Source organism: Periplaneta americana, chromosome 1 (assembly GCF_040183065.1).
Source record: "Periplaneta americana isolate PAMFEO1 chromosome 1, P.americana_PAMFEO1_priV1, whole genome shotgun sequence".
Taxonomy (NCBI): domain Eukaryota; kingdom Metazoa; phylum Arthropoda; class Insecta; order Blattodea; family Blattidae; genus Periplaneta; species Periplaneta americana.
This window is the reverse complement of record NC_091117.1, coordinates 165573469-165599776: the sequence shown is the minus strand read 5'-3', so window position 1 is coordinate 165599776 and position 26308 is coordinate 165573469. Positions and strand designations below refer to the sequence as shown.

Below are 26308 nucleotides of genomic sequence, written 5' to 3'. Positions count from 1 at the left end.
TGGTCCTTGTCGTTGTCTTTGTCGTGGTCCTTGTTCTTTTATCGTGGTTCATGTTGTTTTGTCGTGGTCTTGTTGTCTTTGTCGTAGTCATTATTTTGTCGTGGTCCTTGTTGTTTTATCGTGGTTCGTGTTGTTTTGTCGTGGTCCTTGTTGTCTTTGTCGTAGTCATTATTTTGTCGTGGTCCTTGTTGTTTTATCGTGGTTCGTGTTGTTTTGTCGTGGTCCTTGTTGTCTTTGTCATAGTCATTATTTTGTCGTGGTGCTTGTTGTCTGTCATAGTTCTTATCGTGATCATTCTCACGATCCTTCTAGTGATCCTTATTGTAGTCTTCATCTTGGTCCTTGTTGCCTTTGTCATGGCCCTTATCATGGTTGTTGTTGTAGTTGCAGCGATTCTTATCGTGGTCCCTTGTTGTTATCCATGTCATGGTCCTTACCGAGATCATTGTTCTTGTCGTGGTCCATGTCATAATCCTTACCGGGTCCTTGTCGTTGTCTTTGTCGTGGTTCTTGTTGTTTTGTCGTGGTCGTATAGTTAGCCTGTAAAGATTCGATGCCCACGCAAGTCTGAAGCAGATGACAAGCACTCAGCACTTTGAATAACATGTTTTTAAATGTACTGATATCATGTAATTAAGCAATAAATGTATTATTATTATTATTATTATGATTATTATTATTATTATTATTATTATTATTATTATTATTATTATTGCAACCGGATTATCTGGTGAAAGAAGACACGCCAATATTCGGGATACTCCTCGCAGCGACAGACCCTGCACTGCACGAAGTCCTGACAATGTGCAGCGCGTTAACAACATGGTTGTGGCTGACAAACGCGTAACAGTGAAAAAATTGTCATTCCAAATTGGAATAGGACAAGCTTGTGCAGAATACTGAAACAGTTGGGATTAAAAAAGGTCTGTGCCTAAAGGATGTATCTACATTCTGTGAAATATCAACGCTGTTGGATAAAAATGTAATTTTTAAATAAATGTTGTGCATTACTTTTGGAGTGACCCTCGTATATTATTATTATTATTATTATTATTATTATTATTATTATTATTATCATTATTATTATTATTAAGTCATTTTTCTTTCCTTCTTTCCATTTGTAAGACTTGTTATGCTTAACATTCAAACAGCTTTATCTCCACACCCATCGAAAATTGGATACAAGTTTATATATTATACTTTTTTTACTCGGAATAATCCATACCAGAACAATGGAAGGAGTCCATAATTGTACCTATTTTTAAAAAAGGGGACAAAACCAACTGTGGTAACTTCCGAGGAATAACACTTTTGATGACGTCGTACAAAATTTTGTCCAATATTCTTTTGAGAGGATTAACTCCGTACGTAGATGAAATTATTGGGGATCATCAGTGCGATTTTCGGCGTAATAGATCGATTATTGATCAGATTTTTTGTATTCGACAGATAATTGAGAAAAAATGGGAGTATAAGGGTACAGTACATCAGTTATTCATAGATTTCAAAAAGGTATATGACTCGGTTAAGAGGGAAGCATTATATGATATTCTTATTGAATTTGATATTCCCAAGAAACTAGTTCGATTAATTAAAATGTGTCTCAGTGAAACATACAGCAGAATCCGTATAGGTCAGTTTCTATCTGATGCTTTTCCAATTCACTGCGGGCTAAAGCAGGGAGATGCACTATCACCTTCACTTTTTAACTTCGCTCTAGAATATGCCATTAGGAAAGTTCAGGATAACAGGCAGGGTTTGGAATTGAACGGGTTACATCAGCTTCTTGTCTATGCAGATGACGTGAATATGTTCGGAGAAAATACACAAACGATTAGGGAAAATACGGAAATTTTATTTGAAGCAAGTAAAGCGATCGGTTTGGAAGTAAATCCCGAAAAGACAAAGTATATGATTATGTCTCGTGACCAGAATATTGTACGAAATGGAAATATAAAAATTGGAGATTTATCCTTCGAAGAGGTGGAAAAATTAAAATATCTTGGTGCAACAGTAACAAATATAAATGACACTCGGGAGGAAATTAAACGCAGAATAAACATGGGAAATGCGTATTATTATTCGGTTGAGAAGCTCTTATCATCCAGTCTGCTGTCCAAAAATCTGAAAGTTAGAATTTATAAAACAGTTATATTACCGGTTGTTCTGTATGGTTGTGAAACTTGGACTCTCACTCTGAGAGAGGAACAGAGATTAAGGGTGTTTGAGAATAAGGTGCTTAGGAAAATATTTGGGACTAAGCGGGATGAAGTTACAGGAGAATGGAGAAAGTTACACAACACAGAACTGCACGCATTGTATTCTTCACCTGACATAATTAGGAACATTAAATCTAGACGTTTGAGATGGGCAGGGCATGTAGCACGTATGGGCGAATCCAGAAATGCATATAGAGTGTTAGTTGGGAGACCGGAGGGAAAAAGACCTTTAGGGAGGCCGAGACGTAGATGGGAGGATAATATTAAAATGTATTTGAGGGAGGTGGGGTATGATGATAGAGACTGGATTAATCTTGCACAGGATAGGGACCGATGGCGGGCTTATGTGAGGGCGGCAATGAACCTCCGGGTTCCTTAAAAGCCATTTGTAAGTAAGTAAGTAATCCATACAATCACAACTTAAAATATTTAGTATTCCTTCTGAATCATCTTGTATAATAACACAGGGCATCGTATTGAAAACTCTCAAACATTCATGCACAGGACACAACTGAAACTCGTGACTACAATCCGCGCGACAGAAAATTACGCAGTATAATCCAAAGCTTACGCCACGGCCGGCTTATAACATCTCGTTTTTACGTGAACAATTAATACCATTTATATGTTCCTTCAAATAAAATTTGGTGTGTGAAATTGTAAGCTTTCAGTACGTCACATTATATCTGCCCTTGTAAGAGTAAAGTGTAGTGAGATATAAAAACAAAGGAAGCGTGATTAACATAGAAACCGATAAGATAAGGCTTCCACTGTCGGATTGCAAATGTTGCTATCGTGTTCTTCACCGTATTGATATTTTGCTTGCATCAAAAGAAGACCAGGAATATCTTGTTTAGCAACAAAGCAAAAACGCAAGAAAAAGAAACATCTTCACAGGATAGAAACAGGTACAAATGTAATTTTACTAATTAAAAACAGAAATATTTCGTTATTCTTCTAACAAACCGTAGCGATCTTCGAAATTGATGTAGTGAATACTCCGCAAGGTAATTTTAAAACTTTGTGTTTACAGGTTTTGTAGGTTTGATAACTTAGCTGTATATTATTTTAATCTATTTATATTGAATATTTTATATTTAAAATCTTGTAAAACATCTAAAAGAAATGTCTGCGAAATGCAGTATTAATAATAATAATAATAATAATAATAATAATAATAATAATAATAATAATAATATGTTAATAATAATAATAATAATATGTTAATAATAGTTATAATTATAATATTAATAATGAAAATAATAATAATAATAATAATAATAATAATAATAATAATAATGATATTGATAATAATAATTTATTACTTATTTATTTATTTATTTATTTATTTATTTATTTATTTATTTATTTATTTATTTATTTATTTATTTATTTATTTATTTATTTATTTATTTATTTATTTATTTATTTATGTGCTGGACAACAGCCATTGGCCAATAAAAGTCCAGCACAGTGATACAATTAATACATTAAAATGAACAACTGTGGTACAAATTAAATACTTGAGTTAACAACAAAATAAAGAACATAGATTACAATAATTAATTTACAAGAATTAAAACTATAAATTATTAGGGAAAGGAGTTGATTCGTACTACCAATTTGTGTACAAGGATTATGCAAATAATATTAGCAAAGACATTGCCATATTCTAATACTTCGAAATCGCCTACATGTAAGTTAGCATGTTTAATACATCTGGAGACCGTCGAGGAAGATTTAGAATTTCTAATATAGAAGAGTTTGTGATGTCTCATGTCCTTCATAGGAATACGAAGACTGACACTGTTTAAGAAAGATTGACAATTAATGTCACCTTTAAGGACCTTACATAAGAATAAGTAATCGAGATCATGACGTCTGGCATACAGGCTTCGACATTTAAAGTGCTCGCATTTTTTATCATAGTTATACTCAGAGTTATTAGGCAGGAATCGGTAAGAACATAATGAAATAAATTTCCTTTGAATATTTTCCAGTTTTGCCGAATCAGAACTAGTAATAGAGTTCCAAACTACAGATGCATATTCGAGTTTCGATCTCACTAATGTATAGTGTAGTATTAAAAGAGAGTCAGGTGTTGAAAAAGAATAAGTAATTGACCGAATTATTCCTAACATTCTTATTGCATGGTTATAAATATAATCAATGTGGTTGTGAAAATATAATTTATTGTCAATTAATACACCGAGGTCTCTAATACAATCTTTTCTGTTAATTAATACATTTTTAGATGATAGTTATATTTTAGTGTAGAGGTTTTCCTTGAAAATGATATAATAATAATAATAATAATAATAATAATAATAATAATAATAATAATAATAATAATAATAATAATAATAATTTCTCACAAACAAAGGAAGACATCTACCTGACAAACCAGGTGACCATGCAGATCCATATTACAATACAACACAAGAATTTAATTTAACTAATTAATATGAAATATCAATTTGGAAACTAGCATTAGCATTTTCAAAGAACTAGTCTACAAATAATGTCCATGGGTTAATTAATAAACTTCCTAGTATGTAATCGTGAAAACTTTGTAACTAATTCAACAATTCATAGCATAAATATTCGTCACAAATGGCTTTCACACTCCCTCGGCTAGTCTATCGTGCTATCAGTGTGAATGTTTGACATTTGTCTCATTGCAGGAAGAATTTTGTGACCAACCGGAAGTACCTATAGAAGAGCGACAGACGTGTGGACACATCTCATCCTTGACTCTCTTCACTGCGCATGCGCAGTCTGTTGCAAGGTATGTGACAAGATTAGTGGGTTAGTTGAGTTGATATTTAAGTGACGTGAGGCCGAGGAATATGTAAAAAAAATTTCAATGATTTAAGATCCTCGGCTTGGACACAAAACTCTTCCTGAAATGACATAAACGTAATGATTGGGTCGCTCTCTTGTACAAGTATAGCACGCCGTACCTTGAACTAAACCCAGACTATGGTATGGATGATGATGATGATGATAATAATGATATGTGAATTAATGATGGCGAAATGAATCCGAGGTCCAACGCCGAAAGTTACCCAGCGATTCTGCTTGAATTGGTTGAGGGAAAACCCCGGAGAAAACCCCAACCAGGTAACTCGTCCCAACCAGAATTTGAACCCAGGCCCGCTCGTTTACGATAAGACGTGCTAACCGTTACTCCACAGCGGTGGACAAACCATCATGAAACAACATCTTTTTCCGATAGCTCATTCTTTCCCCTATCGCACAGCTCAGATGCCAGGTCTCTCCTCCTCATCTATACCAGTTAATAAGAAGTAAACTGATGAAGTAAAACATTTCAAAAAAGATATGGCTTATTTAAGTACGTTTTAATATATTTTAACACTATGACCTTTTCAGGTTTTAAGTGTTAAACGTTTATCATATTCTTAAAATTCTAACAACATTACTGTTCTAGTTATTATTATTATTATTATTATTATTATTATTATTATTATTATTATTATTATTATTATTATTATTATTATTATTATTAAATACAGTTTCGACGAATATGAATTCTAAAAATACGAGGAAAATAATTGTTACAAAAATATATGTATAATATTTTTCGATTTCCTTATTTCTGTTATTAATTACTTTTATATATGACTGAATACACAGATAATAACGCAGATTAGTTTTTCCTACATAGGCTTTATTAGCCACAATGATGACTACACACTTCTTTAATCAGTCCAGAAGTTACTAAAACAAAGGGATGCACATCAGTGCTTTCCGAACGTCTGCAAAATTCTTAATACAGTAGAATCCCTCTTATCGGGCACCAAAGGGATCAGGCTAGTTCCGGATACGAGATTTTTCCGGATAATTGAATAAATACCGGTATATACAAGCAAAAAGTTCCTATTTCATGGTGCCAAATGTTGAAACTGCAGCCATGTGAAGCTTAGGTCTATTTCTCTATCACTTGCACATAACTGAATAAACATAAGAACTGTGTGGATTTTCCTTATTAAAACACATCACACAACACAAATAATACACTAATTTTAGGTTCGAATATTCATTGAATACGAAAGTTCGTGCGAACTTCCTAATGTGGCAACACTGATGGCCAGAACGTAACTAAATAAACATAAAAACTGTGTGAATTTTCTTTTTCTGTGTATGTGTGAATATCACACGACACAAAGAATACACTAATTTTAGGTTCGAATTACTGAAAACGAAAGTTTGTGCGAACTTCCTAATGTGGCAACACTGATGACACAAACACAATTAAATAAACATAAAAACTGTATGGATTTTCTTTATTAAAACACATCACACAACACAAATAATACACTAATTTTAGGTTTGAATATTCACTGAAAATTAAAGTTCGTGCGAACTTGCCACACTGTTACAATGTGGCAGATTTAAACTTTTTTTTTTTTGACTCAGCCAAAAGTGTCGTCGTTTTGGTATTGCCGGTTATTTGGGTTCTGGTTTTGAGGGATTTTACTGTAGGTCTACATTACACCTCAATCCCTCTTTTTTTCCTTTCTAATTTCTTCTCCTTTTTCTTTCTGTTCTTTCTTTTTTATTTACAGTTTCTTGTCGCCTTTAGTAGTCTAGTATAGGCTAATTATATCGAGCGTATTCCGAATCTCACCGGTGAGCAATCCGATGGCATCACAGTGTTCCGAATTCCACCAATGACGTCATTGATGCTCCACCGGTGTCGCACCGGTGTCATCAACTTTCAGAGGTGGTGGCAGGCTCCATCAGCCGCCATCAGTGAATCTGATTGGTTCCTGTATAGGGCGGGAATTAGCAGACGAATGACATCGTGCACTGTTGTGTCATGGCGGTGTGTTCTGCTTTAGTTCTGCTGTATTGTTTGTAATGAGCACAACGTAAAAACAATATGTTAATGGCTTATGAGCGAACATGTCAACGGACCAGTTATTACTACCGGTTCAAGAAATAAGTTGTTTATGATCTCTTTTATTTGAACGAGATGGCAGTACGGAAATTTCGCAAAATTTTGCTAGCGTACCACAGATAACCACTTACACCGTCGCCATGACAGCATCGATTCTTCCAGCAGATTTGTTCCTTTTTTTCGTTGCAACGTGACGTCATTGATGCCACCGGACCGGTGAGATTCGGAATACGCTGATCATGTTAATATTTGGATTTGAAGTTAGCGAATTAAAACCAGCTGATGGCGAAGTGTTTTAAAGAATGCTGAAATCTTTAGCATGTGTTTCTCTGAGAAAGAAGTAAAGCTTATTGTCTTATAATCAGGGAAAGGATTTATATGTAAATACATATTTACTTATAAAGCTAATATAATTTATATTTTGCATTATCTTTATGTTTCACAATGTGTAGGGTTGAAAAATCCTACTTTTATTTTCCATATTTTTCCATATTTTAGAGTTTAGTACATATTTTCGTTAATTTCCATATATTTTCCATATTTCATATAAAACAGTCCATATTATATTAGGTTTAACAATAAAACAAAACAAAATTCCATTAACTTTTAAAAATACATTTCAACAATAGAGATTTAAACACATGTTCAGTAATCCCTTTAACATCAGAGTTATTTGAAAATTAGCAGTCCTATCAACAATGGGAAAGTAAGTTACAAAACTGTATTAATTTAATTTAAAATTTTTAACAGACTTCAGTTGTGCAGCTCAACAGTTAAATGCCAGTCAGAGTACACATAGGTTCAGTTTTGTAAATCATACTATAAAGACGGTAAATATGCCAAAAGTACGTCATTCAGTCAATTTAAAATCAAAACTAACAAGTTACATTTCAGAATTTAAAGAAGATGGTTTATCAACTGACAATAAAATATTATTTTGTAATTTGTGTCAGTGTGCAGTATCATCTACACAAAAGTTCCTGGTGCAACAACACATTACAACTAGTAAACATCAGGCCAACAAACAACTAAATTCCAAGCAGAGACAATTGTTTTTAACACAACCAACAACATCGAATGTAAGATCTGAGTTTAACATCGACCTGTGCCGTTCTCTCATCTCTGCTGATATTCCTCTCTACAAACTAAAGAATAAGGTCTTCAGGGAATTCCTTGAAAAATATACTCAACATACAATCCCGGATGAGTCAACACTTAGGAAGACGTATGCTCCATCCATCTACGATGAGACAATACAGAAGATAAGAGATGAAATTAAAGATAGTTCAATTTGGGTTTCCATTGATGAGACTCCCGACAAAGAAGGTAGACTTGTTGGTAATGTAGTTATCGGTTTGTTAAGTGAACAATATTCTGAACGAATTCTTTTACATTGTGATGTTCTAGAAAAGTGCAATAACAAAACTATAGTTAAACTGTTCAACGAAGCTATGGGTATCCTGTGGCCAAAGGGTATTATGTACGATAATGTGTTATTCTTTATTAGCGATGCTGCCCCTTATATGGTCAAAGCTGGACAAGCATTATCTGTTGTATATCCTAAATTGACTCATTTTACTTGTGTGGCGCATGCATTTCATCGTGTGGCAGAAGTGGTCAGAGACAATTTCCCTAAAGTAGATTTGTTGATTTCATCAGTGAAAAAAGTATTTCTCAAAGCTCCCAGTAGAGTTAACGTGTTGAAAGAAATGTACCCTGAAATTCCATTGCCACCAAAGCCAATTTTAACTAGATGGGGTACATGGCTAGAAGCAGTTGAATATTATGCCGAACATATAGACTCTATTAACAATGTTCTCCTTGCATTGGACTCTGAAGATGCAGTCTCAATTGATACTGCGAAAACAGTTACCTGTGACATAAGTGTGAAGAATGACTTAGCTCACATTCAGCATACATTTTCATGCATCATAAAAACGCTCAAAAGTCTCCAAAATAGGCACCTTTCACTATCTGAAAGTTTTGAAATTATAAATAGTACTGTGGAACAACTGAATCGTGGTAGAGGTAAAGTTGCAGATGCAGTAAGAGCTAAGGTGGACACTGTACTTTCAAAAAACCCTGGATATGAAGAACTACAAAAGGTTGTTGCTGTGATGAGTGGTGAATCAACAGTGAAGATTAACTTGGACTTATCCCCAGCAGACATTGTGAAATTGAATTATGTACCAGTTACTTCTTGTGACGTGGAACGCTCTTTTAGTCAGTATAAATCTATCCTCAGAGACAATAGAAGAAGATTCACTTTTCAGCACTTGAAAGAAATGTTTGTAACCTATTGTTATGGTAACAGACAATAAAAATTGTGTTTTGTTGAAACTACATTGGAAGATAAGGTACGTCCATTATATTTTTTGTTTAGTTTGATTAAAATGTACCAATATTTAACGTACATAGTCATTTTTTTATAATTTTAAGTCCATATTTAATTCCATATTTTGGTAAAAATCCATATTTAATTCCATATTTTGGTAAAAATAACTACATATATATTTACATATTTCATATATTTTTAGTCCATATAAATCCGTTCCCTGCTTATAATATACCTCATATGTTTATTTCTTCGTATGTTTTCTTTATACAGTTCTAACTTCAAATAAATTGAAATAGATGAGAAACTTCTATGTATCGGAAAACATAATGTATGTAGGCTGAAAAACTCGAGCATAAGCAAAAATTTTATGTAGACTATATTAAACAAAATAGCACTTCAAGAAGTTACATTCATTAAGGAAGATCTTTAGTATCGTGCATAGCCTACACCCCTGTTCAACATATACTTACTTACTTACTTACTTACTTAATTACTTACTTACTTACTTACTGGCTTTTAAGGAACCCGCAGGTTCATTACCGCCCTCACATAAGCCCGCCATTGGTCCCTATCCAGAGCAAGATTAATCCAATCTCTATCATCATATCTCACCTCCCTCAAATCCATTTTAATATTATCTTCCCATCTACGTCTTGGCCTCCCTAAAGGTCCTTTTCCCTCCGGCCTCCCAACGAACACTCTATATGCATTTCTGGATTCGCCCATACGTGCTACATGCCCTGCCCATCTCAAACGTCTGGATTTAATGTTCCTAATTGTCAGGTGAAAAATACAATGCGTGCAGTTCTGCATTGTGTAACTTTCTCCATTCTCCTGTAACTTCATCCCTCTTAGCCTCAAATATTTTCCTAAGCACCTTATTCTCAAACACCCTTAACCTATGTTCCTCTCTCAAAGTGAGAGTCCAAGTTTCACAACCATAAAGAACAACCGGTAATATAACTGTTTTATAAATTCTAACTTTCAGATTTTTTGACAGCAGACTGGATGATAAAAGTTTCTCAACCGAATAATAAAACGCATTTCCCATATTTATTCTGTGTTTAATTTCTTCCCGTGTATCATTTATATTTGTTACTGTTGCTCCCAGATATTTGAATTTCTCCACTTCTTCAAAAGATAAATTTCCAATTTTTATATTTCCATTTCGTACAATATTCTCGTCACGAGACATAATCATATACTTTGTCTTTTCGGGATTTACTTCCAAACCTATCGCTTTACTTGCTTCAAATAAAATTTCCGTGTTTTCCCTAATCGTTTGTGGATTTTCTCCTAACATATTCACGTCATCCGCATAGACAAGAAGCTGATGTTACCTGTTCAATTCCAAACCCTCTCTGTTATCCTGAACTTTCCTAATGACATATTCTAGAGCAAAGTTGAAAAGTAAAGGAGATAGTGCTTCTCCTTGCTTCAGCCCACAGTGAATTGGAAAAGCATCTGACAGAAACTGGCCTATACGAACTCTGCTGTACGTTTCACTGAGACACATTTTACTTAATCGAACTAGTTTCTTGGGAATACCAAATTCCATAAGAATATCATATAAAACTTCTCTCTTAACCGAGTCATATGCCTTTTTGAAATCTATGAATAACTGATGCACTGTACCCTTATACTCCCATTTTTTTCTCCATTATCTGTCGAATACAAAATATCTGGTCAATAGTTGATCTGTTACACCTAAAACCACACTGATGATCCCCAATAATTTCATCTACATATGGAGTTAACCTTCTCAAAATAATATTGGACAAAATTTTGTACGACGTCAACAAAAGTGATATTCCTCGAAAGTTACTACAGTTAGTCTTGTCCCCCTTCTTAAAGATAGGTACGATTATGGACTCCTTCCATTGATCTGGTACAATTTCCTTTTCCCAAATAGCAAGTACAAGCTTATAAATTTCGTTAGATAATGCGCTTCCACCCTCTTGTATTAATTCTGCTGGAATTTGATCGATCTGTTCAACATATTTACATTTTAAATACAAAACATAGTGATACAGTTTATCACTAGCGGTTTATTACAATGCCACCTACTCTTACAGATAACAACGGGACATATATGGAATAAGGAAGTCCAGCACATAAATAAGCAGTTATTCTTAGTTTCTCAGTTCAGTGTCTGTTCGTGATTTTCAACCTTCACGTAAATGTACCCGAGGATCATTCCCAACAACAACAAGTCCCTATTGCGTTAAAGGTAGTGAGTTCCAACCACTGTGTGATAAAATTGAAAAACTTACAAAAGGTAAATTTTACAGGAGAAACAGGTAATTTATTCCTAATTAGGATTACCATTTAAAAATACAAAATTAATTTACGAAATTAATGTGGTATTCATGCAATTGCTTTGAGGAAAATGTTAAGCATTCGCTTTAAGTGTCCATTCCTTAGTATTAAAAATATTTTATTTGGGTTCTTTTAACTTATAATATTGTTTTTGAATGAGAAAGATACTTGAATAAATAACGTTTTATTTTAACAAAAATGTAGTTACGATGAACCTAGCAATTCTGAAGTAATTGCGTAAGAACCTAAACGGATTATAAAATTTTCATGCTACCGGAAATTCTAATTTCTGATTTATTGCTTCATGTTTATATTCCTTCAATGTATATGACCACCTATCGGTATTACTTCAATCTGCGTATTATAGGCCTAATTTAACATCCTGTATCACTTGTTAGACAGTGCTCTGACTAATTATTTGCTATTTCCCCAAAACAATTTTATTACTAAACATGTTGATCTTAACTTCATGGGAAGTTTAAACTTACGAATAGTTTTTTTTTTTTTCGTTTTGCTTTAACTCCCCAAAGAGTTATTGCAATTTGGCGAGTTGGAATAAAATTTCCGTGAAGTTTTCACCTCCCCTCTCTCGTTCCGATTAACCAAATTTTGGATTAATGCAATTTGAATTGGCGATATGCAATATATTTGAGGACAATTAACAAAATTAGCTATATCTACTTACAATAGCATCAGCTTTCTACTACGGAGTTACGAGTTCAAATTCCTGTGGGTCTAAGTGGAATTTGTGGTGAATAAAGAGGATGTTGTGCGAATTTTCTTAAACGTTTGCTTTCTCTCCTATTATTTCATCCCTGGTTAAAACGTAACGAACTTCGAACAGAATTAGATGTGCGTAATGTTCCAATCAAGCCAACAATTTTGTCGACAATGAGAAAGCCTGAGACACCTGGCTCGCTCGCTCCTTAGCGAGAGTGGAAAACAAATGCCTCAAGCTTGTGTGGACAGTGCTCGAGAACATTTACTGAACTCACCAAAGAAATCATTGCGCCGAGAACCAGGTTACTCTTACGGCACATGTCAGAGCAACAAGGAAATCGTGTTTGTGTGTATACAGAGTGCATGTAGTGCAGGAATTGAAAGAACCAGACTTGCAAATGCGAGTGCATTATTGGCAAAACACGCTGTCGAAGTGAGTACTGCATATCTGCGATGTTACGGCGAACTAATCACTATATATATATATATATATATATATATATATATATATATATATATATATGTTCTGCAATAATAGACAATATCAACAATGGACAATCGTACGAGGGGTACCAATATATATTCTCTCAGAACCAAAGAAATTATAATATTCAATTTCAAGTTTATATTAACTCCCAAAGAGAAATTATACAGAGGTGTGAAAATTATTAGAATAATCTTAATTTTAAAGGTTTTTTAATAGTTCCTTCACAAATATTAATTGAATTGATGAATATTGGTATATATTACTATACTGATGAAGGATACATTTACTACTAACAATGCCGGAAAGCATTGTTGTACATTGGTATTTTTCTTATTTTACAATTGTTATGGGAATTCAGAATTTATTATATTATGTTGGCGGAATTGGAAATATAAAAAATTATATGCACGAAACAGATGTATACGTTCATTTGAACCTTCACAACAATGTAAACGCAAAGAACAATTTGTTTAAAGCATTTCTTAATTAATTTTTTATGTTTCCAATTCCGCCAACATAATATAATAATTTCTGAATTCCCATAACAATTGTAAAATAAGAAAAATACTAATATACAACAATGCTTTCCGGCATTGTTAGTAGTAAATATATCCTACATCAGTATAGTAACATTATATACCAATATTCATCAATTCAATGAATATTTGTGAAGGAACTATTAAAAAAAAACCTTTAAAATTAAGATTATTCTAATAATTTTCACACCTCTGTAACTCATTAAAATGGTAAAGATGTATAAGAATGGCAGTTCAGCTAAAGTACACATAAAAAATATACCCCATACCCGCTTTGCCAATCACAATATCATTTTTTTCTCAACAGGTTAAATAATCAAACTACATGATAACTACCATGGCGACCAGAATGGAGTTTCCAAACAGCCGTACGATATTACTTCATGACGGGATGCAAAATATACACAGCAGCCATTCGACGAGGCACTATCTACAACGAAATCGAAATATAACAATCGCAGTCAAATTCCTCCAACTGGTAAGTAACACAATACTACTAAATCATCGTTCCACACTAAATCATTCATGAAGAGTGCGGATTGTAGTGTCGCCAGAGAGCTATTATTGTACAGTCTTTTATTATATCTTTGCCGGTCAGTGACCGGTAAATTTCAAATGGCTTATCTTGGTCGTGGGCGTCAAAACAAACTTCTGCTATCTCTCTTTCCCCTCACCGCAAACTGTGACGTTGCACAGAGGCAGAGATATAATAAAAAACTGTACATGTATAAAAGTCACACCTCTCATTGATTGGATGTCCGATGACGCACGTAGAGTACAGTACGATTATTTAGTCCTGACAGTCGTCGACGATGTGCGCCTGGATCAGGCGAGTCCATTAAGTTACGCCAAGGGATGTTCGGGTTAGTCGCTTGTCTTCAGAGCGATCGGATGTCACGCCGTGCGTTAGAGCGGTATGTTTCCAGTACAGTTAAGCTGTACTGCATTCCTTTACTGATCGCTCGCTCTTATCTCTACGCCGGAGTTCTCCCCAACTACTCCTATTACTTCCCCTCTTTCGCGTCGCCGAGCTGTCAGGTCTAAGTAATCGGTCTGTACGATTCACAATACTAACATGGTGCAAACGAAAGGAAGTCAACTGCAAATATATTTAAATTGTATTTTAATCCACTTTTGTCGAATGTGAAGGTCGCAAGTGGAAATGGACAATAATTCAATCCTTATTCATTAGAGCGCATTGCAAATCACCGTGATCAGAGTCTATGGATAGATTATTTCTGATTTGCTTAAATTTGTTTTGGTATATTTAGGTCAGTTTTGATTTGCTATTCATTTCAATTTTTATAGTTTACTTCCTACACTAAAAAAATTGAAATTAACACAAGTAAACAAAACTAACCTAATTAAATTAAAACTACATAAGCAAATGAAACCTAACCCAAAGGACTTAAAAGTATGAATAAATAAAAAAATAAAAAAATAAATAAATAATAAATAAATAAATTTTTAAACACTCACAAGAGTTACAATTTCCTTCAACTTGAATGTTACTCAGAATTTCAGTGATGTCCAAGAAGTCGCTTGAAGCTACATGTAAACAGTCTTGGAGCCTGTTTCATAAAACTAATAAATTAATATTACTATGGGTGCCGCCGGGTTCTTGTTGGCCATGCCGGGGATGCCACCGTTCTATGCCAGTCTGGTGGAGTCCCGCCTTAGCCTAGCCGTCCACTGGCACCGTGAACGGCCGAATATTTGTTAGGCCGTATACGGCCGAATACAGGACGACCGGCAGAAGAGCCGATCGATCGTCCACTGGAGCCGACGCTTCGGCCGTCAATTACCAGTTGTATGTCCTCGTGCTACATGCTTATACTTAATACATACATACATACATACATACATACATACATACATACATACATACATACATACATACATACATACATACATACATACAGCCAACGGCGTGGGTCAGTCGGTTAAGGCGCTTGCCTGCCGGTCTGAAGTTGCGCTCGGGCGCGGTTCGATCCCCGATTGGGCTGATTACCTAGTTGGGCTTTTCCGAGGTTTTCCCCAACCGTAACTTGAATCCCAGTAATCTATGGCGAATCCTCGGCTTATCTCGCCAAATACCATCTCGCTATCACCAATCTCATCGACGCTAAATAACCTCGTAGTTGATACAGCGTCATTAAATATTCAACTAAAAATTACATGCATGCATACATACATACATACATACATACATACATACATACATACATACATACATACATACATACATACATACATACATACATACATACTGTACATACAAATGGCTTTTAAGGAATGACGAAAATATAGGGTATATCCGATGCTTAGAGAAAGGTGTCGCCTGGGTAATTTTCATCATCTACGCCTACACAATAAACTTCTAGAGAATAGTGCTATGTTTTTCGATTACTATCGGATGAATGTTGATACATTTCAATAGCTATATTTTAAATGTAATTCGTCCATCAATCTCAAAATGATCAAATTTCAGAGAAGTTGTACCACCTGAGAAACGTTTGTCAGTGATCTTACGGTAAGTAGTACATGAATAATAATTTGTTAAGCCATAAAAATTTTATTTCACTTGTTTAACGAAAAAAAAGAAACACACAAGAACTAATTAATTTTTCGGCGTTCATGGCGAAATTTATGGAAACAGTCATCACATGTTGCCCTGTTCGGCCGAATGACATCGGAAAATCCCATCTGAATTGGATCGAATCGGCATTCGGCTGTCTTCGGCCGCAAACGGCCGAATAGGACGAGTGTAATGGACGCGCGCCAATTCATTCTCTTGTTGTGGGATCATTCGGTCGTGTACGACCGTAAACGGCCGAGTTGTTATTCGGCCGAATTCGGTTCCAGTGGACGGCCAGCCTTATGCTCGTATGCGTCACATTATCTAAGCATTTTGTTATTTTTTATACAAGTTCTGACTGTTTAATATATTCAGCCCCACTTAATATTTTTCGCAGCCTAACTTAATAATTAATAACCTAAGCAATGCAATTTAATGTTTTAAAATTACTGTAAAGAATACTACTGTTCTCCAACCAGGAGATCAACCGTGAAAGGAATGTGCTTACTATTGCCTCATCTATTGGAACAAAGTAGATAAATAATATTACCGTTATAACGCCAGTTCAAAAACCATGCGCTCTCCTGCATATATTATTTCCTGTATGAAGAGATCAAAAGACCAGGAGATTAACTGTGATCTAATTTTGTAACTAGGGTAGTATCAATATGTCTGTATCCATGTTATGGTTTGTGCTGTGAGAGCTAGCCAATAGAGATAAGAGTACCCATGTGTGTGTGACCTTATGACATGTTATGACAACATTCATTCACAGCATTACTCCCCTTCGTCTCATCCGGCGGAGACTTTCTCGTGGTTGGAGCACAGTATATTAAGAATGAAAGAAGGGAAATATTGAACATAAATGAATTCGTAACTTTTACCCAAAGGGACTCTTTTATTTCAGGTACCGGTATTATTAATAAATTATAATGTTAGCATACACCAAATATTTTGCTTTGAAAGCACATGATATGCCATGTAACAAATAATTAACACTTACAAGCTTCAATTATCTTAAGTGACGCACGTGCGACAAGAGAGTCTTGATTGGTAGTCTATATTACAATCAGAGAAATGTACTCTCTGTTACGCATTATTTAATTTAATTACCTATTGATTGGATTTGTAGGCCTAAAAATTAATGTAAAATGCTTGTTTCATATGCGCGCGTGCATTCAGTTTTTCAAATTTCCACAACCCGAGTACGGTACAAAAAATACTGGTCCCAAAAATTTTCCACCTACAAAGAATTGTCGCTCCAGGCCATGACAGTGTTGGTCCATGCGTAAATACGGCCCTGATTACGATGCGTGTTCTTGTATATCACAACTTCAGGATTAGTTTTAATTGAATTATTGTGCTAGGCCTATATTTATGTTGAATTTAAGCAGATAACTGTACCGTTTGGCACTCAATTAAAAAACACGGCCGACCTCTTTATGTTTCCGTGGATGTTCACTTGACTTCTCGGTATTATTAACCAGGAATGGAAGTTTCGGTCCCATGGACGTAAGGTTAATGGCACATTTACTACCCATAGCTTACTAGATATGGTCGCGTAGCATGAGAAGATGGCCATATTATATAAACAAAGGTATGTATGCACCAGTGGACTATCGGCTATGTGCACTAACAGTTCTAGGAGGCTACAACTACATTGCATACCTACTTACGAAGACTACAAGCTGTTCCTAAAATAGGTAGTCAAGGATAAGTTGCACATCTCTGTAAGAAGACATAACTTGAAATAACATTAAGTCTGTACATACCTTACTTACTTACCTACATATTTAAAAGAACAAGATAGCCTATATAATTTATCTACAAGTGAAGAGTCGAATTTCTAAAAGCCGATGTACACACATTTTCGAAATGGATTACGATTGGAATTCGATTTTTTTCCCTATCCCTATATTCCAAGATAAATTATTGTACCATGAAAAGATTGGTGTCTGTGTACTTACAAAGGGTGTTTCCGAGGTGGTGTTACAAACTTTCAGGGATGATGCCGAAGGGTACATGTATCAATATGAGATAAGGAACCATGGTCCGGAAATGACTGAGTCGAAAGTTATAAGCAAAAATAGTTGTGTGGAAATGGAATTGTAATTTGGCACCACGTGCCCTCCTTCCCTTAACTTTTCGAACAGTCGTGGAAAAATGGTATGGGCCGGATGTCTCCTATGTGGATACTTGGCCAGATACAATCTGTGAGCTTGTCTACTGTTCGCATTGGCTCATCCGTATTCGAAAATCAGATCTGCTTATTCTGCTCTCGTGTACTCCTTCATTTCACTAGGGCTGATCGACTGGACACTGCAACTTGTACACATATACTGCTGTCTACAGACGTGCATATCAGGACCGACCATGGCCATTACACATTACGCTATCTGCATTGCTTTAGTGTAGTTTCCTGTCCCCATCCCTCAGACAGCGCACTGAATGGAATGCTTCAAGTAGACAACGTAAACAACGTCAGATGAATACAGTATGTGTAAGATGTACAGATAAATACACGTAAATAAGGAGTACAGAGGAATAAAATTATTTCATTTCCACAGAACTATTTTTGCTTGTAACTTTCGACTTGGTCATTTCCGGACCAAGGTTCCTTATCTCAAATTGATACATATGCACTTCGCCATCATCCCTGAAAGTTCTGAAAGTTTGTAACACCACCTCGGAAACACCCTGTAGAACTTCAAACGCCGAACATTTCAAAATGCCTTACAGTAGAATTTTTTTTCCAATTTTCTTGAATTTTATACAACTCTCTAGAAAAGTCAATTTTGCCGTACTATTTTGTATGTAATGTGCAATGCATGTCTGCAGCATCTTACTTTCCATTAATGTAATAGGCCCATTTTTCTTATATTAGTATCACAATGGGCCTATACCTATAGGGTAAACATTGGTAATTTCGTGGCAGTGGTTATTTCGTGATACTTTTTCTTTGCTCTTTTGTGAACTACCCAATGGTGATACGAGATCCAAATTTCCGCCAAGGGATTGCATATGTTGTCCAGTTTCCAGAAACATACAGCTAAGCTTTGTGTGACTATTGTAGTTGCTTCAGTGAGCTTTTATGTTTGGAAAGAGCAAGTTTGCGTCGACTTCTCAGGCGTACAAATTTTGTGGATGTTTGTAATTACATTACAGGCTTATTACTAAAGGTAAGTATATGATATTTGGTACACAGATTTATTGTATATTCATGAAATTTTAGGAAATGTTTTTGGAATTTTAGATACATCTGTAGTCGCCATATAGGCTTAGCTTTACTGATAGAAATCTTAGCTGTTTGAGACGAAATTTTGTTGAGCATTAAGTGTTATATTTTATACTATTTTAAAAATTGTATTACAATAGGAATTTTAGAAATCTGAAGACAAAATGTGATAACAAAAAAGAAAACGGAGACGCAATGGGTTCAGTGTAGCTTCTGTTTGAATTGTTATCATGCTAAGTGTTAATGATAAGTGCTAGATGATTTACTTGCAAGAATTGTGACAGAAGATGGAACATGGCTCCACCATCTTGGACCGGAGACAGAGGCAGACAATGGAGTGGCATCATGCAAATTCACCAAAGAATTAGAAATTCAAAAGTACACCTTCGGCAGGAAACGTTATGGCTACTGTGTTTTTCGATTCAGAAGGACTCTTGCTTGTGGACATCATGCCACACGGAACCACCATTAATTCTGACGGGTATGTTGCAAATCTCAAGAAACTTCTAGTTCGACTGAGTCGTGTTCGACGACATCGGGAGAAGCAGGATGTTGTGCTATTGCACGACAATGCACAACCATCTGTCAGTCACAAGACCACAGACCAGATCAGAAAATTCGGATAGACAACACTGAAACCTCCGCCTTACAGTCCTGAACTGGCACCGTGCGATTACCATCTCTTTCGTAAACTGAAGGATCCCTTCGCGGAACGAAATTAGAAGATGACTCCCTTGTGCACGCTGCTAAAGAGTGGCTCAGACGTGTTGGTCCAAACTTTTACCGTGCTGGTCTACAGGCCCTCGTTCCTAGGTTACGTAAAACAGTTGAAAGGGATGGGGATTATGTGGAAAAGTGACATTTTGTTCCTAAAGGATGCATCTACATTCTATGAAAATAGCAAAGCTGTAGGATAAAAATATAATTTTTAAACAAACGTTATGCATTACTTTTGGAGTTACCCTAGTAATATAGGCTATAGTAAAGTCCGTAATAAAGAAGATCCCTTTTCAACTTCAATTTTTATTTTGATTTCATTCTTATTATGTGTTGATATGTATTTCTATGTTTTCTTGCTATGAATATTAGACGGAATTACTATGTTTGAAGTCTTGTAACAATAAATGTGAATTTAATGTCACTTTAATGAATTTTTCCACAATTCTTCTACCTCTCACGAAATTATCAATGTAATATCACGAAATTACCAAGGTTATCACGAAATAACCAACCTTTCAGCTTAAGTTGTAAAAGTAGTTTTTGGCACATATTCAAGAACTTATCCAATCTTTTAAGTCTCCAGATTTGTACAGCAAGTTATCGTCTTTTAGATGAAAAAATCGGAATAAGGATATATTTACACATTTGCATTTTAAATTAATTTTCATGAAATTATCACGAAATTACCAATGTTTACCCTATATTTGCATTTTCGTCCTCTTATAACTGAACGACAACTTTGAACTGAATTGCTTATTGCTCAGTTCCTTCACTACTTTACTTAATATTTATTCGTTGTTTCCACTGTATGCACTGAACAACTGAACTCCAGGTATCTTCATACAACATCGCCTCATTAAGGTCACTGTATTCGGTGATTTATGTTTTATGCAATTCTCATAATCGTATATCATACATTGAATCTCACAATAACTTGTAGAAAATGTTACACAGCACTATCTTTAATGTTTACAGTTGCTTGCAATTGCCTGCTTGGTTCTGTTTTCATCTGGTGACCAGCTGTATTCCGGCGTAGTGAGAACCTCACTTGCCTACGGCACTTTCGGTGCTTACATTATCATCCCAACGTTGTTGATTGCTGGATTCATAATAGGAGAGGAGTCCCCTATCCTCTTGGTGAGTTAACCACTAAAAACCAACTGGTAAAAAATTACCAGTATAAGAAATATATATTGTTAATGAAAATATGCTATTTATGGTATGTACACACAATTGAACACCTCCCCGGAATAAGGATGTAACCAATAAAACAATAATTCTTGTTTCAGGAGAAAGGAAAATAATTTCAGGGCCATATTTCATTACGCCTCTATTTACTAGCAGAATTATTTGACTAATCAAGTTTATTCTGCTATCAAATGCAATAATTTATTGCTCAAGAGGAAACTGTATCAAAAGAATGGAAGAAGTCCATAATTGTACCTATCTTTAAGAAGGGGGCAAAAGACTAATTGTAGTAACTTTCGAGAAATATCATTTTTATTGACATTGTACAAAATGGTGTCTAGTATTCTTTTGAGAAGATTAACTTCATTATGTAGATGAAATTATTGGGATCATCATTGTGGTTTTAGGCGTAACAGATCGACTATTGGTAAGATTTTTTTTGTCTTCGACAGATATTGGAGAAAAATGGGGGTATAAGGGCACAGTACATCAGTTATTCGTAGATTTTAAAAAGGTATATGACTCGGTTAAGAGAAAAGTTTTATATTATTTTCTTATTCAATTTAAATTCCCAAGAAACTAGTTCGATTAATTAAAATGTGTCTCAGTGAAACGTACAGCAGAGTCCATATAGGCCAGTTTCAGTCAGACGCTTTTCCAATTCATTGCTGTCTAAAGCAAGGAGATGCATTATCTCCTTTACTTTTTAACGTTGCTCTAGAACATACCTGCACAAACAGCACTCAACGAGCGCGAGCGATCCTTCGGAGTGGGAGAGCTGTGTTTACTGCTCACCGAAACGGAGAGGAAGATACGTCAGAATGACATAGACTTGCTATAGGTAGAGGAGAGGGAAACGACCACTCAGTTATCTAGTGGAGTGCAGTGTGTAGGCCTATTCTCAGTAACTGTTTCACGTTACTTACCTACTGTTACAGTACAGTATGGAGGAATCTAAAAGACGGAACATAACATTTAACATTTAACAATTTACAAGTCGAACTTATTGATCTTCAATGTGAGCTAAGGGCTAAAGATCGTTTGAATAATACTACTAGCCTGGTTGAGTTTTACAAGACTAAACATTAGCAATAATATCCGCGACTACACAGGCTGACTGGCTGTGAAAATGATTGCTATGTTTGGCTCAACATTTATACTTGTGAGCAACCTGTTTTCTATAATCAATTTAATAAAGGCAGACATGGAACATCTGTAACTGATGTTTCATTACGATCAGTAGGCTACTGTTCCTTTCAGCTGCCAACAGCATAAAACCCCGTTTTGATGTAGTGATAAATATAAATATAACAAAATGATATTGTATGTTTAAGTAGCTTTAGAAGTTATATTATTCCTGTAAAATAAATATTTCTTTATTAATTAATAATAGTCCAAGATAGTTTTGCAAACACTGAACGGGAATTCATTTCATAAACACTCTTACTAGTACTCTATTTCCTTTTGTGTATATTTTGTACGAGGTCATCTCTTCTTCCAGTCCACCCGTATACAGAGCGCAGCTAATATCTGCATTCTGCTCATGAGCTGTGATCCGGCTCGGAGAGCGCAAACCTTGTGCAGGCCTGCTCTAGAATATGTCATTAGGAGAATCTAGGAAAACATAGAGGGTTTCGAATTGAATGGATTACATCAACTTCTTATTGATGTGGATGACATGAATATGTTAGGAGAAAATCCACAAACGATTAGGGGAAAAAATGGGAATTTTACTTGAAGAAAGTAATGAGATAGGTTTGGAAGTAAATCCCAAAAGAACAAAGTATATGATTATATCTCGTGGCCAGAACATAGTACGGAATGGAAATATAAAAATTTTGGAAATTTATCCTTTGAAAAGCTGTAAAAGTTCAAATATCTTCGAGCAACAGTAACAAACATAAATGACACTATGTATTGGTTATTCAGAAACATTAAAAGTAATATTGTGATGATGATAGTAACACAATGGTTTAAAAAAAGTCAAATTATAGAAATAAATGTCCGAAAGCAATAAATCCTATAGGATCTACTAGGAGTCAAATCTCAATTCTTTTGGTGAGAATTCATCGACAAATGGATGAATTATGGTTTGACCACTACTCTGATGTTTCTGTCGTATTTCAGAAGCATTTTATGAAATTCTACACAGACAAGTATTCTTTCAGGTAACATTTCTTTCTAATTTCTATGATGATGACATGACAATAACAGAGCAATGTTATTAAATGAGAATGGAAGTAAGATTAAAAATCTGGGAAAAAATATGCTGCAGAATTTTATTTTAAGTAGTACACCAGAAATTCTACAGAATTTTTCAGGAACCGAATCTTATCACCTTCGGTGAAAAACCATTAGCCAGCAGACCGAACCTGACTGAAGTGTTTTTCGGATCTCTCTTATTTGTGTTTTTATGTTTCTTTTCCAGGTGGGGTACAATTTGTTTGGTGCAGTTCTGTTCTCTATCGTGGGAGCATTTGGAATAGACTCATGGTGGCGTGTGCAAATGGACCTAGATCATACCAGTGTACCAAACATGGCTGAGATCCAGCATCTGAACGATTTGAAATTGATATCCTCTATTTTGTCTCTTGTTAATGCCGTTTTCTATGCAGCTGATTCAGTTGTCGAAGGGATATTCATACGTGAAGTATATAGACGAAATTAATAACTTATCTGCTCTTAGCATGATGTGCAAATATATGTAACGTACTTTGTCTTAAAATGATTTACATCATATGATCTTGAAAACTATATGAAAATGGACAGATAAAAGTTGAAATATAACATGTAAATGTTATAGCAGTGGTTAAGCTTAGCCTATGTAGGCCTATGCTAAGCTTTGTCTTTTGAAGAAAGTCATGCTTAGAGTTTTTAACGCACCTTAAAGATTTACCTTTTCCACCCAGGTTTGAATACTAATCTAACAGGAAGCATGACGACCGAAAAGGACACCGATTTTATTTTAATGCTTTTAATTTACTTGATGATCTTCATTCTCAAGCTAATTATATAATGTAGCGGGATTTAATCTAGCCTACAGATTGATTAAAATCGCGATCTTCTACAGATGAACAAGTTTGTATTAACGTACCCAGAGTACGAGATGATCAAAGAATACCACAGCCTACAGTAAATGCATCAACAACAGACACACTGATTTCTTAGTGCTAGAGAGTGGAATTTATCATTCGTTCAACCAAAGTTAGATACCTGTGGTGGCCAGAATCGTAAAATAAGGATTTTATCATGGTTCTCAATTTCCTTCAATTTCACAAATGTCATTCCATACCACTCATTTCACCCCACCATCGAATTTCGTATAATTTCATTTCATCATAAATAATGAAGCAAAGTGATAAAAAGCATTAGTAACATGCAGAGCATTCCTATGTAGACTGGTCCCAGGTACTCATGTTTTGTCGACTTACATAACAGTAGCGTGGAGCATTTGTCCCAAGGAAACTTAGTGGTTGACGGTGGAGTGTGACCAGTCTGCCTAGGAAAGCATATACTGATCTGTCTTTATGCCTGTATAGGTCTACAGTATGACCACTCGCCATCCACCAACAGATTTTGTTAGGTAGTTAGGCAGAGTCTGGAGTGAAACTGTTCTGAATAGGAATGTTCTGTATGTGGTATGGAGGTGGTGAGGAGATACGACTTGTGTTCATGACCAAGAATTGGTGAGGGACATGTTGATCAATACCCGATTCCTCAGCTGAATTTCGTCTTTCAATCTAGCGACTACTTGGGAACTGCCTGGTCTGTCTCTATGTTTGCAAAACATCTTATTCTTTCCTCCCAAGAGGCCAGTAAATACCAGTACTGTAGTACAAGACTGCACTGCAGACTTTGACCTTGCGAGATATACATTGATTTATCATTGCTGTATTCATTGTACATTTAGTGATCTGAACACTTTAGTACAGACCCAGAAACAAAATTCATATGGCCAAAATTTTGTTTCTAGGTCTGGACATAAGAAGAGACCAACAATTACTGTAAAATTACCTTAAGGAAATTCGGTCTCTAAAAATTGTACCAGTAACAGAAAAGTTCTAAACATATCCCTTATATTATGGGTGACAAATACTAGTACATTAATATCTACTATTAATTGTAAAATATCTCTATTTCAAGACAATTAAAAAATAAATATAGGTAACCGAGAGAATTATAAATGTCCTTAATCAGTGTCGAATTTATTATTATTATTATTATTATTATTATTATTATTATTATTATTATTATAATGAAACATTTTCAACATTGCCAGTCATTCGAATACCTCATTGCAGCATTACACAACATTATGAAAATGTTTGAAGTCCATTGTCAACTAGAAACTTTGCTATTTGAAACTGTGATCTGGGACTAAACTCAACAATGCAGAGCTTTCAGAGAACAAGTAAAGAGTTATATGAGTTAGGTACAATTTTGTTGTATGATCCGGCTCTTGAACATCTGTAACTGTACAGTTAATAAAGAGAAAAACTTCGGTATGAAATTGTGTTTTCATATTCATTTTTAATATTCAAAATACAGATAATAAATACTGGGTTGTCCTGCGCTGTGGCGTTGTGGTCTAAGGCATCCAGCCTAGGACTCGCATTGTGGAATGCACACTGGTTCAAGTCCTCATGGGAGAAGAAATTTTTCTTCTCATGAATTTTGGCCAATATATGGGACTGGTGCCCACTCAGCATTGTAATGCACTTATGGAGCTATGATAGGTAGCAAAATCCAGTTACGAAAGCGAGCTATAACAGCTTGAGGAATCATCGTGCTAATTACACGCTACATCCATTCAGGTTGGATGATCGTCCACCTCTGTTTCAAAATGTGGAAGTAAGGCCAGCAGCCGGCTGATTGGTCTGGACCCTTACAGGGCTGTAGAACAACGGAAATTTTTCTTCTCATGAAATTTTGGCCAATATATGGGACTGGTGCCCACCCAGCATTGTGATGCACTTATGGAGCTTTGATAGGTAGCAAAATCCAGTTACGAAAGTGAGCTATAACCGCTTGAGGAATCATCGTG

At 35.2% G+C, this 26308-nt stretch overlaps 1 protein-coding gene across 3 annotated transcripts; it reads left to right on the top strand.

Moving 5' to 3' along the window:
* The first annotated feature begins 2970 nt into the window (after positions 1–2970).
* LOC138703306 (uncharacterized) lies at positions 2971–25774 on the top strand. 3 transcript variants are annotated; one of them, XM_069831089.1, is made up of 5 exons: positions 2971–3127; positions 4904–5007; positions 13851–14021; positions 21052–21213; positions 23693–25774. In XM_069831089.1, exons 3-5 carry the CDS (start codon positions 13869–13871, stop codon positions 23930–23932), a joined length of 555 nt encoding a protein of 184 aa, XP_069687190.1. In that variant the 5' UTR covers positions 2971–3127; positions 4904–5007; positions 13851–13868; the 3' UTR covers positions 23933–25774. The 3 variants fall into 3 exon arrangements, with proteins under 3 accessions (XP_069687190.1, XP_069687194.1, XP_069687201.1); XM_069831093.1 differs by lacking the exons at positions 2971–3127; positions 4904–5007 and adding an exon at positions 11648–11759; XM_069831100.1 differs by lacking the exons at positions 2971–3127; positions 4904–5007 and adding an exon at positions 11760–11781.
* The last annotated feature ends 534 nt before the right edge of the window (positions 25775–26308 follow it).